General features: G+C 37.9%; 1 protein-coding gene across 1 annotated transcript in view; it reads right to left on the bottom strand.

The window, feature by feature from the left end:
* Positions 1-17,922, bottom strand: part of fbn2b (fibrillin 2b) — an 82,421-nt gene that overhangs the window by 11,626 nt on the left and 52,873 nt on the right. Inside the window, exons 21-46 of the mRNA XM_028444051.1 lie at positions 16,325-16,462; positions 16,167-16,217; positions 15,946-16,071; positions 15,638-15,865; positions 14,302-14,427; positions 14,088-14,216; positions 13,119-13,244; positions 11,918-12,043; positions 11,700-11,822; positions 11,490-11,615; positions 10,509-10,634; positions 9,543-9,665; positions 9,296-9,418; positions 9,082-9,207; positions 8,102-8,224; positions 7,893-8,015; positions 5,771-5,932; positions 5,598-5,666; positions 5,307-5,432; positions 4,426-4,551; positions 3,732-3,881; positions 3,576-3,647; positions 2,055-2,180; positions 1,723-1,848; positions 661-786; positions 431-547 (exon numbers count right to left, since the gene is read on the bottom strand). Of these exons, the coding sequence (XP_028299852.1) occupies positions 431-547; positions 661-786; positions 1,723-1,848; positions 2,055-2,180; positions 3,576-3,647; positions 3,732-3,881; positions 4,426-4,551; positions 5,307-5,432; positions 5,598-5,666; positions 5,771-5,932; positions 7,893-8,015; positions 8,102-8,224; positions 9,082-9,207; positions 9,296-9,418; positions 9,543-9,665; positions 10,509-10,634; positions 11,490-11,615; positions 11,700-11,822; positions 11,918-12,043; positions 13,119-13,244; positions 14,088-14,216; positions 14,302-14,427; positions 15,638-15,865; positions 15,946-16,071; positions 16,167-16,217; positions 16,325-16,462 (3,243 nt within the window). The remainder of the gene's footprint in view (positions 1-430; positions 548-660; positions 787-1,722; positions 1,849-2,054; positions 2,181-3,575; positions 3,648-3,731; positions 3,882-4,425; positions 4,552-5,306; positions 5,433-5,597; positions 5,667-5,770; positions 5,933-7,892; positions 8,016-8,101; positions 8,225-9,081; positions 9,208-9,295; positions 9,419-9,542; positions 9,666-10,508; positions 10,635-11,489; positions 11,616-11,699; positions 11,823-11,917; positions 12,044-13,118; positions 13,245-14,087; positions 14,217-14,301; positions 14,428-15,637; positions 15,866-15,945; positions 16,072-16,166; positions 16,218-16,324; positions 16,463-17,922) is intronic.

The following is a 17,922-nucleotide window of genomic DNA, read 5'->3' on the forward strand; positions in this document are numbered from 1 at the left end:
CAATTATAGAAACAGAAAGATCAAAGGCAAATGAAAAAATGATCTTGACATCAGTGACATTTACCAAGCTGCTTGTGTTCTGTGTTTTTGTGTTTTTGTTATAAAGCCAACTTTTAAGCGTAATTCTTAATGCAGCTTGATGTAGTTCTGGGACAAACAAATGGAACCTCATGTCTAAATTTAATTCTTTCTCCGCACCAAAGCAAAGAAATGAGCAGCAGAAGAAAAGTTCAACTCTATAAAACAATTTAATGATTCAATTCTCTTCAACACTCGTTTTTTTTTGTTTTGTTTTTGTTGTATGGTCTACATAAATAAAGGAGCTTTTATAGCTGTATTAGAATAACCACAGAGAAATCCTAACAGGGAGGGAGAGAACATGCAATCTTCACACAAACAGGTCCATGTCCAATCGAGTTGTTCTTCATACCCATGCAGTCGTTGTTGTGAGTCAGCTCAAATCCAGGGAAACAAAGACAGTTGTAGGAACCCACAGTGTTCTTACAGGTGCCGTTCCCACATGGCTGTCTGTCACACTCATCGATGTCTGAAATCAACAATGAAAACACAAACAGGTCAAACTATGAGGTATTCTCTCTCCCTTTAATTACATTCGTAGCAGTTTTGCGTGCCAAGGAGTTAATTGATGGGACTCCTTACCCATACACATGGTCTGATCTGCAGTGGCTTTGAAACCGTTGTGGCAGAGACAGCGATAGCTGCCCTGTGTGTCAATGCACTCGCCGTGACTGCACACATTGGGAATCTCCTGGCACTCATCACGATCTGAGAAAAATGGAAAATGTAATCATAATCATGTTACTTATTTTGGGCTATTCGCTATAAATTTAACCAAGGAATCTGAAGCAACAAATCTGATCAAATTTGTCTGATCATTCAAGATCAGGAGTCACCAACACGGTGCCTGCGGGCCCCAGGTAGCCCGCATGGACCATGTGCGGTGCCCTCAGGCTGGTTCTAACAGCAGCACTAGCCATCAGTTAACGCCATCTGTCTGATTTACTTGCCAGGCTTCAAACTCATTAAAATATATTTAGATGACAGATGTAGTCAGTACCCTAATAGAGTTAAATACTGTTGCACCTGATACGGTTTTTTTTTGGTAAATGAACCACCTTTAAATGTTTATTTTCACTGAAACATTTGGTAATAACATTTTACATTATTTGGTAAATTGTAAGAACATGTTTCGGTTTGTAAAAGAGTAGCTAGTGGGTCGTAAAATAGGAACTTGATGATTCCCTATGAAATGTTTCAGAGGTGGTCATTAGAAAATGAAACAATCACATAAATTAAGAGAAATAAAATGCTGAATGTTAAAACTTCAATATTTCCTATCTTTTTTAAAGTCTTCCTTCATTATCTTCCCCTCAAATTCAAGTGAAACTAGGAAATTGAAGTAGTATTTCATTGTATATCAAACTGGTAGCCCTTCAGAGTATGTAGTAACTTTGAAGTAGCTCGCGGTTTAGGAAAGGTTGGTGACCTCTGTTCTAGATTGTGTCGATCATTTTATTTCCTTTTATATTTCTTTTATCGATGCATTTATTTATTTCTCTCCGTTTTGAGGTGATCTTCACTGTTAGGGAAGGTGTACAGATGAATGTATTTTTTTATCTAAATTTAAAGTTTTGAAATGGAAAAGTAAAGATCTAAATCTTCAGCACCTTCAGCCTCTACAGTAGGTCAGGCTGGACTCACCCAAACATGCGCCACTGGGAGTCAGTTTGAAACCCGCTGAGCACTCGCAGCGGTAGCTGCCCGGGATGTTGATGCATTTGGCGTTGCGCTGGCACAGGTTGTCCCCACTATTGCACTCGTCGATATCTACACCGTAGGAAGAAAAGAAGAAACGTGAGCATCAATCAGCAGCTCTGTCAGCTGGTGGACACATGGAGAGAAACAGCCCAGTTTGAACTGTCATGGCATGATTCATCCCTCTGCTGGGTGATGGCATTAAGAGGCATTACATTTGTGGTTACGAGGTCATAATTGATGGTGGTATAATATCAATACACGTCAGGCAAGGGTACCTTCACAAATGAGCAAAATGTTGTTGTAGCTGAAGCCCATTGGACATTCACAGCGGAAGCTCCCAATCTGGTTGATGCACACTCCATTAGCGCAAATACCAGGGATCTCCCTGCATTCATCGATATCTACGATAAACAAGAAACCAGGAATTTTACACAAAAATTGAACAGCAAGACATTGTTTACAGAAGGGAAATGTACAGTTATCTGAAACACGGGCTCCGTCAAATTGGTATTAAATGCACATATAAAAAAGACAAATGTGATTCTGATGAGTAGAGTGATGCAGCTTTTATATTAAAGTGAGAGTCAAGAATTCAAATCCCAAATGCGGTGATGTCACCAGTTTATTTGGATACTATTTGGACCGTAACACTGTTGGGTACAGTTGGCACAATATTCACAGATTCGGAATTACAGCATCAGTAATTCTTTAACAAAACGTCATCGACACAATTTATGCCTCTTTGCCAATGACATGAGGTGGACAACATGTCACAAGATCTAGGGGTGTCCCGATCCGATATTGATATCGAATATCGGTCCAATATCAGTCAGAAAATGAATATCAGATTTTATCGGACTGCATCCAAAAATCTGAAATATATTATATTATGTTTATTCAATTGCAGAATTCTGTAGATATTATGTTGAAGGTTAAAATTCATATAACCAACTGGTTAATTATAAATGGGTCAGTTTTTCTCATACCTACTGTTGCTGACTATTGTTCTCTGTTTGAGTAACATCACTTGATCAAACCTTTTCTAACATTCCACACTACAAAATAAGTAATAAAAGTATGTATGATTCGTGCTAATGTCAGATCGATATCAGTATCGGCCAATACTAAAGGCTGCAATATCGGTATTGTATCGGAAGTGAAAAAGTTGTATCGGGAAATCCCTAACAAGATCATTTTTTATCAAACTCATCAGAGTAAAATTCCGCCCCCGTCTGTGGGTCCTCTCTGTATGATGAGCTTAAAACATGAAGCTCTCGCCCATAGTTTTCCCGTAAATATCTAAATATCACACAAACAGAAGATTTGGTCTTAAATGTACGTACAAAAAAAGACAGACAATATGTGCTTCTGATGAGTAGGAAGATGCAGCTTTTATTATAAAGTGAGAATCAAGAGTTCAAATCCCAAATGCGGTAATGTGGGCATCTGGCGTAAAGTAAGTATCCAAGCTTGTTTAATCATGTGACGGGACAGGAAACCTCAAAGTATTGGGGCTTTACTTGCTGATCTTTTTTTCCACAACATCAAATACCTTGAGAGGGATAATGGTGCTGATGGATTCTCTATCCACCAGTGCCAGACACTGAGAGGACTTTGTTTTCATAGATGACTGATAACAGGGATTACATGAAGAATCTGTTTTTAGCTTAACTGAGGAAAAAATAAGGCATACTTGTACAATAAACCACCAATCGCAACCACATGTTCACTCAACAGTCGAATAATGCATACGATAATTGTCGTACATCTGTGAACAGAGGTCAAAACAAACTTACCGACTGGTTTGCCAGTGTGGATGTCGATGATGAAGCCAGGGGCCTGGTTACCACACAGTAACTGATACTCGGCTGAAAGAAAAGACACAGTTCTCTTAACAGGAGTTGGCATCCATCGTGAAAGTTTTCACAGAAGTTTCTGAGGTTGAAGCTCACAGGTAGCAGGCGTCGGACAGGCCTCACACGGCTTATTCCAGGCTTTCCCCACATTGTAAGCGCAGCAGCACATCTTCTTAGTCATGTTGAACGACAGCTCGTTTTCACAAGTGTCGTTAAAGTTGCGGTAACACACGCTCTTCCTCATGTCTATATCACAAGAAAGACAATACTTTTTACTTTATCAGGTTTTGACAGATATCTCACCAACAGATGTTAGCAACATGTCTTTACATTTTAGTTCAGGGGCCAAATACGGAGCAGTTTGACCTTAATTGGGCCACAGATTTTAGGTGGAAAAAGACATTAATGTGGCCTTGTTTGCACTTTCAGGTATAAATAATGTATAAATGATAAAGTATATCAGTCCCTGCAGGATCTTCACTTAAATTTCACTGATCCTGGGAAATTTGGGGGAATTTCGTGGGATAATTTGAAGAAAATTTGCCAGATTTTGGAAAAATTGCAAGATCTTTCAACAATTTCAGATTAAAAATGACTGCCATCATGTGATATGAGAACTAGAAAATTTAGCTCTTCAAATATTGTGGATTTTAATTAAAAAAATTCACGGTTCATGATTCTTCTATCATTTTTACTTTCTCAAACGGGCCAAATTTAATGCTCTAAATGTCCGAATTTAGCCCCCGGGCCATGAGTTTGACACTTGTGAGGTAAGCTAACGTTGACTCACCCATGCAGTTGTTTCCTCCATTGACTTGCATGTATTCAGGTGGACACACACAGGTGTAGTTACCCAGAGTGTTGTAGCAAGTCCCAGGTCCACATATACCAATGTGGGTGGTGCACTCATCAATATCTGAAAAACAACACTTTTCAATAACATAAATGGAAAAATTCACACTTCAACCAGGGTTGGGGTCAATTATAATTGCAATATCGTAATTGATCAATAATTAGAAATATGACTTAATTTAAAAAATCTCTTGCCGTCGTAATTGAAATTAAATTGTACTTGAGTTTAGACAATTGACTTTGTAATGAAAATTCTAGAAAAAATGTCAATTAAAATTTTACGCAAAAACTGGGGAACCATATTACAGTTCAGTACTACACATATGCAGTTAACAATTATTAAAGTATGTTTCATATGAAGCTTTCCCACATTTTACCATTTAAAAAAAATGAAATCGAGGGGTATACTGACACAAAAAAGGCTCAGACGCTCACACCAAAAATATTAAAATCTATATTTTCATTGATTAGGAAGCCTAACAAGGTAACCAATAAGAAAATAGATGATAGATATTTGTTTTTAGTGTATTTTACAGGTGTTTTAGCACACGTTATCATAAAAGATGCTAACAGAAAGTATTATGGGGTTATTTATTTCAGGCTCAGTAATTGTAATTAACTGTAATTGAACTTTAGTCATTGAGAACGTAATTGCAATTGACTTTCTGAGGATGAAAAACAATTGTAATTTCATTGTAATCGGGAAAAATGCTGGTCACTGTAATTGTAATTGAACATGGATAGTTGAAGATGTAATTGTAACTAAAAAAATGTAATTGACCCCAGCATGAGACTTTAATGGAATGACTCAGGCCTTACCCTCGCAGATACGAGTCTCCTCGTTGAGATAGTAGCCCAGCGGACACTCACACTGGAAGCTACCAAACGTGTTCACACAGTTTCCACCCTGGCAGAGTCCCGGCAGTTCCTGGCACTCGTCAATATCTAGAACAAGTGTGAGATCCATCAATGTCGTGGGAAGTATGGATTTATGAATTGGTTTTTACTTTTAAAATGATTTTGAGACAGCAGCCAGTGTTTAGCTGTTCACTGCTCCACTGATCATGAGCTGCTGTTGATTTATTAGAGAGCAGGAAAACAAAAGTTTACCTTCCAGGATAACAGTGATTGGATTTGGTCTGAACCCTTCGCCTCCAGGACACAGAGTCTTATATTCAGCTGAAAACAACAGGAACACAATGGAAGAGTGCATCCAAATAACACAGCTCAATTAGTGGATTTCATCATGAATATGATCATTAATGAGCTTCCGTGGTTCTCACTGGAGTTTGCGGCTGGACAAAGTTCACAGGGGTTTCCCCAGGCTCCGCCCAGGGAGCAGCAGCAGGACGCTCGAGTCACGCCCACTCCAATTTCAGCACTGCAGGAGATCCCTCCATCACCCCGGGCAAGGATGTCCAAGAAACAGTTTCCAACACGTGTATCTGAGATAGGAAGCAGATTCGACATTAAATCAAAATAAAAAGAACAATTTGTCCAGAACATAAAAAAATACAAATAAAAACAGGGGAATACTGCATGTTTGGAATGATTGTACATGAGTCTAAAAACACTTCTCTGCCTCCTATTTCATGTCTGCATACTCGCCCTTTCCACTGTCACATTCATCATTACTTTCATGGGGAATAAGGATCACATAAACCCCCTGGGAGGCTTTTGGTAATTGGCAGCCATTGTCACATTCTGAGTCATTTTTCACTATTGATCCTATTTAAGATGCCACGCTTTAGTCTACACACAGTCTGTACATTTGAAATGCTTAAGCTGTAAATTTAATAAACGCGCTTTATTCCCAAAAATATTGTGACCAATTTATAATAGTCCAATGGTTCCTAACCTTTTTTTGGGGTCGTGACCTTATTTCGATACCACAAATTTTTGGCGGCCCCACTGACATTTTTTCCTCTAGATTTAGTTTGTGTTACAAATATCCAGGATTAGCGCACAAAGCGACAAGATGAGCAAGCTCACATATTTCTATACTGTATTTTATTTGAACTATAGTTTTATTTTTGAGAAAGTGAAAGTTTAGAGTACAGTTGTTTAAGACTGTGCGCTGTGTTTGAATTTGAAAAAAGAATAATAATTCAAATTTTAATCAGTATTTTAATTTTTTTTTTATCAATTACTGGATGTTTTTGAAAAACATGTTACTAGATATAGGTTATGTTAGGTTATTTAGGCCAAAGATATAGGTTATGTTAGGTTATTTAGGCCAAAGATATAGGTTATGTTAGGTTATTTAGGTCAAAGATATAGGTTATGTTAGGTTATTTAGGTCAAAGATATAGGTTATGTTAGGTTATTTAGGTCAAAGATATAGGTTATGTTAGGTTATTTAGGCCAAAGATATAGGTTAAAGCATATTAACAACTTTCACAAACATATTAAATGTTGTAAGCTGACAGATAAAGACCCAAATGCAGCAGTCTGGGTTAAAATGTAATATTTATAATCGCAATAAGGAACAAAAAATGAACAGTGAAAAAGTCACATTACAGACAAAATATCTAAACTACAACTGACACTACATGAGCACTGACAGATTGACCAGAGAGGGTAATTCATGAACCAAAGTCAAAGCACCTGGTGAACACAGCTGATGAGGAGCACATGAAATGAACAGACACACACTGGTTGGTAGATAGAAACAAAGTGACATAACACCCACACTGTTACTAAACTAAAGACAAATCCCTTTTCTGTGTCATTCCTTCCTTTCTTTTATTGTTTCCAACTGTAAAACTATTGGATTATTTATTCATTTTTATCTTATTCATTGTAATTTCTCTCCCAAGCACAACATAACATGTTTCCATTACAGATTTTGCAAAATAAAAGCGATATTTCTTAATATTGACAAAGTATAATTGCGTTTTGAACGTGATTCCACTGAAGGTTGTTTTGAGCAGGAGCCTCGTAACTCCTGAGAAATCTCATCCCATGAGACTTCACTGCAGGAAGACGGACGCTCCAAACATCCTTATAAAACTCTGTATTCCTTAGTTGTTTCACGTTTAATGAGGCAATAATAATTTCTAAGTATAATGCTAAGAAATGTCCCGGTCTCCTCTTCTGTCTACAAGTACCACGCCATGTTTTCTCGATGAGAAGTGGTCATGTGACCATGTACGTCACGTTCTGTGACGTGTATTTGATGAAAAAGTGTTTCCATGGCACTTTTACCACACATTTCAATATCAAAACATCTGAAATTCCTCCTCATGAAAGTGTAAAAAAAAAACCTTTTTAGCAATATTTGAGTGTTTTTTTTTCAAAATTCAGGTGTTTCCATTCCAAGTTTTTTAGATTTTGCACATTTCCAAGGGTAATGGAAACACAGCTATAGACTCCTAGTTTAGCAGCGTCTGGTGGGTGACTCACCTACGCAGCCCACACCAGTCGGGTTGAGTTCAAAGTCAGCTGGACAGTTACACAGGTAGCTTCCTGGTGTGTTCACACAGAGTCCATTGATGCAGTTCACAGGGTCAGCACACTCGTTGATATCTGCACAGTGACACACATTAAAATATATAGAGATACACATCACTTCATGAGCAGTGGTTTACACTGGCTTAGTAATCCAAACTAACCGGTGCAGTTTCCTCCACTGCGGTCCAGCTCGTAACCATCGTCACACACACAGCGGAACATCCCTGGAAGGTTCTGGCAGGTTCCAAACACGCAGATGTTTTGGAAATTACACTCGTCAATGTCTGTGGACAAGACGAGACAGAGAGAGAGAGAGAGTAAAGGGATGTTGGTGAAACAAAGTGCTTTTAACCCACGGAGCATCTTTGTGACATTTTGGATGTTTTTATTTGTTTGTCTGGTTGTATGAAATTTTGCCACAATTTCTTTTTTATTTTTATTTGATTAATTCCAAAGTCCTGTGTATTGGAAGTGTATAGAAAAACAAATATGCATCATACTGACACTTAGTAACCTTGTGACCAAATTTGGCCCATTGACTCCCATTGTAACCATATATTTTTCCTTTACTGTAATCATGACATATAATGCTTTTTCAATTAATAACCAATAGATCAAAACCTCTACATTAAAAATAATAAGAAAAATATGTTTTAGGTGTTATGACCAACTAACAACCAGAGACCATTGCATAAAGTTTTAGGGAAATTTCAGTGAAGGCCTGATTTTCTAACATTGCAAAATATACAAGGTGTACAAGTGTAATTTTCTCTTTAAAACTGTCCTTGTGCCAAAAATAATAATACATTAAATTGAATTCTGCTATCAATTAATGACATGTTCAAGACTGTTCACTTTGGCACTCATTTTTAGAAATACTGCATATTTACTGTTTTTCCTGCTGAAAAAAATGAAAGGTTCTCATGATAAAAAGTCCAAACAAACATAAAAAGGGTTTGAAAATATAATACATTTTATATACATGGATAGGTCTGAAGTAGTTGAAAAGATCTGATGCGGTGGAAGTAAAAGAAAAAAATGAATGGAGTACATTTTTATTGCTTTTTTAAGATTCAAAGGTGCGTACAAGGGTTAAGGATGTGGATGACTGATAGAAAAAGAGAAAGAGCGAGTGCAGCACCTTGACAGGCCTTGCTGTCCTCCGTAGGAGTGAAGCCCATCTCGCACTCGCAGCGGTAACCTCCTGGAGCATTCAGACACTGGCCGTTCTCACACAGATTCACGTTGTCTGCACACTCATCCATGTCTGGAGCAGATGACACAACACGGGGTCAGTTTACTGTCAACCTGACGTCCAAGTCTGTCTCTCAGTCAGAGCCGTGTGAGGGTCTCACCGGAGCATGAGAAGCCGTCTCCGTTGAAGCCCTCCTTACATGTACATCTGTAGGACCCGGGTGTGTTCACACAGTCTGCGTTTGGATTGCAGTTGTGATCTTCTGCTGAGCATTCATCTTCATCTGCAGGGAAGGAAAGGACAAACCTAGTAGCAGAGCTTAGCAGACATTATCCACCTTTACCCAGTTCTTAAATGTGAATACAACAATACGAAGCAGCTGGGATCATCTGAGAGCCTATACTCACCCACACACTTGATGCCATCTCCAATCCAACCGTCACGACAGCGACATTTAAAACTTCCCGGCACGTTGATGCAGGCAGAATGCATGTCACAGTTATGAGCTCCGATCTCACACTCATCAACATCTGGAAATATAAAAGAAGACCATTCAAGAAGTCAAACAGACAACAATACTACAGCTCAGGGGCCAAACACGAAGAAGTTTGATTTTAATTTCAACATTATTGTCCCTAAGTTTGCACTTTACACGACGTATAAATGATACATAAAGTATCCTAGGCCAACAATATCCAGGCAATAAGAGATATCAGTCCTTACGGGATTTTTCCTTTGAAATTTCAATGATTTTGTGACTCATTTTTATTTAATTTGGGGAAATTACAGGAGAGTAAAATTTTGTTATTCTAACAGTTTGAGATTAAAAATGACTGCCGTCATGAGATGAAAATGTGGGAAAATTGCGAGCCTCCAGATTTTGTGGAGTTTAATTTTATGTGTGTATTTATATAGGCTGAAATATTTGGTAATTTAGACAATCATTTTTAACTTACTCCTGCAGGCCAGAATGGATGGTCTAAAAGGCCAAATTTGGCCCACGGGCCTTTAGTTTGACACATGTGCTATAGCTGTATCTTATATACCCTTCATGTAAAAAAGTAAATGTGAAAAAAAAGTTACAGTAAAATCTTCAGACAAATAATATTATGAATCCAAATGTATCATAAATTAGAGATGACAAGGAACACATGAATCAATTGTTTCAACATGTGGGCATAAAAAAATTAAAATGTGGACATTTTGTGTGTGTGTGTGTGTGTGTGTGTGTGTGTGTGTGTGTGTGTGTGTGTGTGTGTGTGTGTGTGTGTGTGTGTGTGTGTGTGTGTGTGTGTGTGTGTGTGTGTGTGTGTGTGTGTGTGTGTGTGTGTGTGTGTGTGTGTGTGTGTGTGTGTGTGTGTGTGTGTGTGTACCAGTGCAGCCTGTGGATCCTTTCTTGACAAAATACCCCAGCTGACAGTGGCAGATGAAAGACCCTTTGGTGTTTTCACAGTCACCATGGAGACAGATGTTTGGGTTCAGATCACATTCGTTGACATCTGGACAGGCAGGAATTGACACAAATGGATTCTTAATTCACCTCAGAGTGCAAAGTAAGACATGATATATAACCTAAACAAAAACACACAGTCATCAACATCGCCCGCCAGATTGGTTGTCATTATTACTCACAAACTTTTCCTAAATGTCCTAAATCTAAAAACTTAGATGTATACATAAGAAAATATTATCACATCAGAATATAAAATTACTAACTATCTTAAACGGTTTCTAAGAAAAGCTGTCCCCTTTGAAGATACAACAGAGTAAAAAAACCGACAAAAGTGCAATAACTCCGTAAAAAACATTGCCGCACTTCTCATTTTCGAACTCCATCAAGGTATTGATACCCTGAAGCCACACAACAAATTTGGTTATCGTATCTTAAACTGTTTCTGAGAAAAGCATACCTCGAACAGAGTGAAAAAAAATGGAAAAAGGGCAATAACGCCGTAAAAAATATTTGCGCACTTCTCATTTTCGAACTCCATGAAGGTATTGATACCCTGAAGCCACACGCCAAATTTGGTTATCGTATCTTAAACTGTTTCTGAGAAAAGCATACCTCGAACAGAGTGAAAAAAAAATGGAAAAAGGGCAATAACGCCGTAAAAAATATTTGCGCACTTCTCATTTTCAAGCTCCATCACAGTATTGATACCATGACGCCACACACTAAATTTGGTTATCCTATCTTAAACAGTTCAAACCTATCCCCCTTTCACACTTTGTGGCGGGGTTAATAAAAACCAATAAAGATTTGTTTTGTCAGAAAAACAAAAAAAAAAAAAAGTGAACGAATGAGTGAAAATAAATGTTACTATTTGCCTAAAAGTAAATATTGAGTTATTTACCTATACAAGTCCTCATGTCCATGGAAGCCATGAATCCATCGTAACACAGACAGCGATATTCCCCGGGAATGTTGGTGCACTGGCCTCCATCGCAGATGTCTGGGGACTCCTCACACTCATCGATATCTAACAGGGGCAGGAGTGAGTTCAGCACCAGAAACGTCAGAACATTGTGGATTTTAGATTTTTATTTCAACTCCTTGTGTTTACCAGAGCAGGTCCTGAGGTCAGGCATGAGAGCGTATCCCTCACTACAGCTGCACTCATAGCTTCCCTCCGAGTTGGTGCAGTGAGTCTCACAGCCTCCGTTCATTATCGTGCACTCATCAATATCTGCAAGGACAGTCCCAGAATAGTAAATCATTGATTCATAATTGGGAGTTTTGCGGTTCTAATATTTTACATAAGGTTGTACTTTTCTCACTCACCGACGCAGCCCTGTCGGTCTGGCGTTGCCTGGTAACCAGTATCACAGGAGCACTGGTAGGTTCCTGCCATGTTGATGCACTGGCCGTGCTTGCAGAGATTGTCACTTAACTCGCACTCGTTCACATCTGCCACGCCACAAAACACATAGGAAACACTGTTTATTAAAGTCTTTGTAATAAACAGTAAATAAACCTTAATAAGCCTCTCAATAAGGCCTTAACACATTCTTATTAACATGAACAAGGCTGTATAAGTGTTAATAAAAAAATATTTAATATATATATATTAATGGTATTTTAATAAGCAGTAATTATTATTAATTTTAAGAAGATCTTGTTAACATGAATAAGGCTGTATGAGTGTTGATAAAATGTTTTGTCATGGTAATATATGTATTAATATTATTAACACACAGAAGCTGCTTTTACTAAGCAGTAATTATTTTCATATTAAGGCCTTATTATCTAAGTGCTCATTAACATTAATGAAGCTATATAAGTGTTAATAAAAGAAGCTTAATAAATAATAATGCTTTTTAAGCTGTACTGATATGTTAGTACGCCCCTTAATGAGAACTTTACATTAATTAAAAGATTGAAATATATTATATATTATATTGACATTAATAATACTTGGGTAATGATAGTAATGCCTTATTAAGGCTAATATATTTTTTTTTATTATTATTATGCACTTATTGATAGTTAATGCAGCTCTGCAGCTACTGGATCTGGATAAAAACATATTAACGTTAATAGGCATTTAATGAAGCCTTATTATGAAGCTCATTTAAATATTATGACTGCTTATTACAAGCAGCTTCAGTGTCACAATCAGATGTTTCAGAAATATTTTGAATGAAAGAAGAAACACTGAAACATAGAAAAGAAAGAAAAGAAAAAGAAAACGTACATAATTTAATGAAAGACTGTTAATTAAATAGGGATTAAATACGCCTCCAGGGAAATATAATACAAATGTAAAGATATAATACAGATAAATACAAGTATAGTATAGTGAGACATCTACCAACTACAGGTACACTTACGTAGCCTTATTAATTTTCTTGGTAAATTAATAAAGCTTTATTAAGAGATTAGTTACTGAATATTAAGGCCTATTACAAACACCTTAAACAGATATAAACATTGGTGGTTACGGATGTAAATAGCTTCTAATGAGCCGATGTGTGTAGTTCACCTTCACATGCAGAGCCGTCATTACTGAGCGCATGTCCGGGGGGACATTCACACTCATAGCTGCCCTCTGTGTTCAGGCAGCTTCCTCCACGGCACAACAACGGGTTCCTCTCACACTCATCAATGTCTGTGAATTATAAGAAGAGAACAGACACAAAGACAGCATGAAGATGGCTGAATAAAGTTGGAGGATTAGAAATATTACATGGGTACACCCAGGGGTGGACTGGGACGAAAAAATCAGCCCTGGCATTTTCTATCCAGACCAGTCCACTACATTATCAGCAGACACCTGGTAGAAGCCGTAATTAGCATGTGGATCTTTAGGTTTTCATTTTAATTATTATTCCCCCAGAAAAACTTAATGGGGGAAACTTTTTAACCCCTTTTTAACTATTTCTTTTAGCCATTTTGTAGCTTCATTTTTCCCATTTTGGCTCCTTTTCAAAAGTTGGACACTTTCTTCAGACTTTAGCTACCTTTTGCCAATAAATACCCCTTTCTCCTTATTTTTTGTGCATTTTTGCAAATTCTATTTTGACACTTTAATCCAATTTTTGTACAATTTTGTCTCTTTTTGTTCCACATTTTTGCCCTTTTTCACTATTGTTTGCCACATTTTGTTTATTAAAGCTACCCTTTGCCATTACATGGCACCTGGTTTCTCTTTATTTATCAATTTTATGGCCACATGGGACTGCTTTTGGCTCATTTTAATCACTTTACACTCTTTTCTTGCTACGTTTTTGCCACTTTTGGACAATTTTTTGACTACCTTTTACCATGGCTGCCTCCACTCGCTCGTAAGAAAAAAAAACTAAAACATAGCGGACCGGACCGGCCCACCAGAGACGATTCCCGGTATGCCAAATGGCCAGTCCACCCTGGGTACACCTAATTAAATAACGCATACTACATCAAAACCAAAAATGTACTTTCTTTTAAAACATGAACGATTGTGCTTCCTTACCCATACAGTTCTTCATCATCATAAAACCGCTTTCATAACCTTCAAAGCATTCACATTCAAAGCTGCCGGGAGTGTTGACGCATGTGCCGTGACCACACAGGTCGGGGGAGATGCGACACTCGTCAATGTCTGAAACGCAAAGATGAACCATATCAATGACGTGTCTCCCTCATGGATTTGCACTCGTTCTCTGAGCAGCATGTTTCATTCCTACCTGTGCAGTTACGCTCCTCTGCAGTGAGAGCGAAGCCGTTGTTGCAGCGACACTTGAAGCTGCCGATGGTGTTTCTGCAGGTTCCATAAGTGCACAGACCTTGGAACACTTTACACTCGTTCACATCTGAAGAGAAACACACACAACTTATGTGCATCACATCCATGTGTCAATGTGCTGGAAACATAATATATATATATATATATATATATATATATATATATATATATATGCAAAAAATATAGGAAGAGTTCACTGTAACAAAACTATTTTAATGCAATCTTGAGTGACTGAACTTTCCAATGTTATTTTTCTGATCGATCCCTCAACAAGATTACCTAAGATGTCATTTTTATTTTGTATAGCTTTTGTAAATCTTTATCTAAAATCAACTTCATTATTCATGCTCACACAAATGTATTGTATTTCTTAAACAATTATTACAAAGTTAAACTAGGATTGCTTAGAGATACAGGAGAAATGAAATTTCCAGAAAACCAATAGTATATTATTGAAACTAAAATTCCATAAATACATGTTACTTTTTTTGCCATTTGAAATAAAATTTAAGAAATGCCACATCAACTGAATAGGGTTAGGGTACATTTTTTTCCAGTGTTTAGTGGAGACGTGCAACCGGCGGCCGCAAAATTAAACATACAAAAATACACAAAATGACAATAAAAAACACAAAAAAAAACCTGACCAAAATAATCAAAATCACTCCAAAAACACACAAGATGATTACAAAAACAGACAGAAATCTATGAAACAACAACCAAAATACAAAAAATAAAAGCCATTAAGAAAAATCTTCATTGGACAGCCAATTTTCATTAAATGTACATTTCCCCATGTTGTTGAAAGCAACTATGTCACTGTTTTGTAGTGTGGTTCCGCTCTCGTGATTGCGCAATGTTGCTGTAAATTATGTATGAATGTTAACTTTTATTTTCAAATGTGTGACTAATTACAATCATAAAATCATACTTATTATGTGTTAAAATGTAAGACTTTTCAAACATTGATTTAAGATGTTTCAATGACAATTAAGGCCTTATTGTTAGCTTCATGAATTTAATGCCTTTTAAGAATTTTAAGGATCTGCGAGAACCCTGACATAGCTCAAAGCTGATCAAATTACAGGGAGTTGAGGCATATGCAAAGTTGTTTACTGAAGGCCCAAACATGTTCGAGCCCGAAACCCGAACAAACTTTTTTCCAAAAGTGTTGAAATGACATGGGATGACCCTATAGTCATTAATACACAGCTGTACGTGCTGCAGTTTGCTCTCATGGAGCTTTATAAGCATTTAAAAGGGAAAAACTGAGGTACCTTTGTAGAATGACCTGCCAGTCAGAATGTCTCCTCTGTTGGCAAAGCCGTGCCCTCTGGGACAGATGGATCTGTACTCAGGCGTGCCCGCATTGGGACACTCCTCACAGTCCACACCCCATGCAGCACCGACCGAACAGCAGCACATGTCCACGCGGTATCTTCCAGGCAGTGGCTCTCCACACTCGTCCTCGTGCCACTTCATGTAGCACTGCTCGCTGCGCATATCTGGACAAATCCATTTAAAAAATGACTCAGTTTTCCTATTCTGTGGCTTCTGTTTATCTCCAGAGGCCTGATGTTCTTACCAACACATGTGCGGCCCGTACTGTCCAAGGTGAGCCCCTCGGCACACTCGCAGCGGAAAGAGCCCTGAGCGTTCACACAGCGCCCATTGGTGCACACTCCAGGGAATACTTCACATTCATTAATGTCTGCGGGGGGCCGGGACAAGTTAAGAATCATTAAGACAATGAATCCTTGTCACGCATGAACAAATTCAAGCTCATTAGAGACAGAAAGCTGTTACCTTCACACACCAGGCCCTTCATACGAGCAAACCCTCTGGAACAAGCAGTGTCTGAGGACACAGTTTAGCACATGGTTTTACATATCGGTCTTAATACTTGATACGTGCATGGGTTTGAAGAGAAGTTTGAATGTGTGTGTGTGCGTGTGTGAGCTGACCGATCTCGCAGGGTTCACACGGGCTGCCCCACGCTGCTCCCAGTGTGGAGCAGCACTCAGACTTCAGCGTGGCTCCGTTGATGTTCACCTCACAGCGGTTGTCCTGAATTGTAAGCCAGCAAGTGCTCTTCATGCTATCTGTGGAGTCAGTGAACACAACAGGACACGTGATGAAACGTGTTAAATGTCAAGAAATGATCAAAATATAGCATGTTTGAGCCAACAGATTAAATAATATCCAAAAACACATGATACACTCATGATAACATGGTTCGACAACATCTCTAGTTTGTTTATCTGTTTCTTTGTTCATTGGATCTCCCCATTAGCTTCCACCATGGTGGCTGCTAATCTTCTTGGGGTCCAAAAGAAAATCAAGATTCTAGTATATGTAAGAACAGAAAAAAATCAAAGACAGTTAAAAATATACAGAAACGTTGCATAAAAAGGTACATCGAGACACATTTTCATTACACCAACAAATAAAAAAAACCATGATATATACATGAAGATTGGTCAAAAATATGATTTAAAGTTGTCTTTAAGGTCCCGAGGCAATTTGTGAGAAATCTATGTTTATGTATAATTCTTTTGAAATGCGAAAAACTTCCTAACTAGTCTTTTACTATGATCTACTGATGGTGGTCATTCATATGCACTGATGTTGATTGTTGTACATTTAAATCATATTTGTATATTTGTACTATTTTTGTAAATATCTGTATCATTTATTTATTTATTTATTTATTCAGTTTATTTCCGACATGGTTACATTCACTTTTTTTTTTTTTTTTTTTTTTTTTTCTTTTTTTGTACATGCCGAAAAAGGAGACGAGAGAAGCAGTTTGCTTATCCGGGTCCCGTCCCCTGTATATATACAATCATAATTGTATATATATTTTTCAGTCTTTTACTTATACACTTATTTACGTTTTTATTCTTTTATTTGTGATTTTTTTTTTTTTTTCTGTGGCTGTAACATTAGCAATTTCTCCCTGGGATTAATAAAGGAATTCTGATTCTGATGTATATAAGTCCCGCCTTCGTCCATAGACCCCTATACAAATGCAAGAAAGCGCCGACTTCACCCAGCCAATAGGCTTTGTCTTCCTGGAGCGGGCCACTGTCAATCAAAGTGAATGCACGTGTAACAGCAAACAGGTATCACTGAGCAGCAGAGCGTCATGGAGGAGCGTAACCAATTCCACGATTGCCATTGCCAACTTATAAAGCTTCTACTAAAAAAGAAGTCAGAGTACCAAGCTTGTGGATGAACGTCTTCGTGACCACCACAGAATTTATCTCGGAGCTGCTTTTCACAGGTGGAGGGACTTGGTGCTTTTAAAAGGATTCCAAACGGACCAGGATTTGGCGACATTTCTCATGGACAGGCAATAAACTTGTTTTATTCAAAAGTTATGGCACTCTAACAATAAATGTGTAGTTTTTGTAGTTATTAGACTTTATGTTTTGCAATGCGCGTGTTCAAACGTAAAGGCGTAGCTTCTGGTAGATTGGCAGAGGCAGGGGAGGAAGTAGAAGGACATCGAGACGTTCTCTCAGAATCTCCGTATAGCAGCTTTAAATCAGATTTAGTG

Source organism: Gouania willdenowi, chromosome 4 (genome assembly GCF_900634775.1).
Source record: "Gouania willdenowi chromosome 4, fGouWil2.1, whole genome shotgun sequence".
Classification (NCBI taxonomy): Eukaryota; Metazoa; Chordata; class Actinopteri; order Blenniiformes; family Gobiesocidae; genus Gouania; species Gouania willdenowi.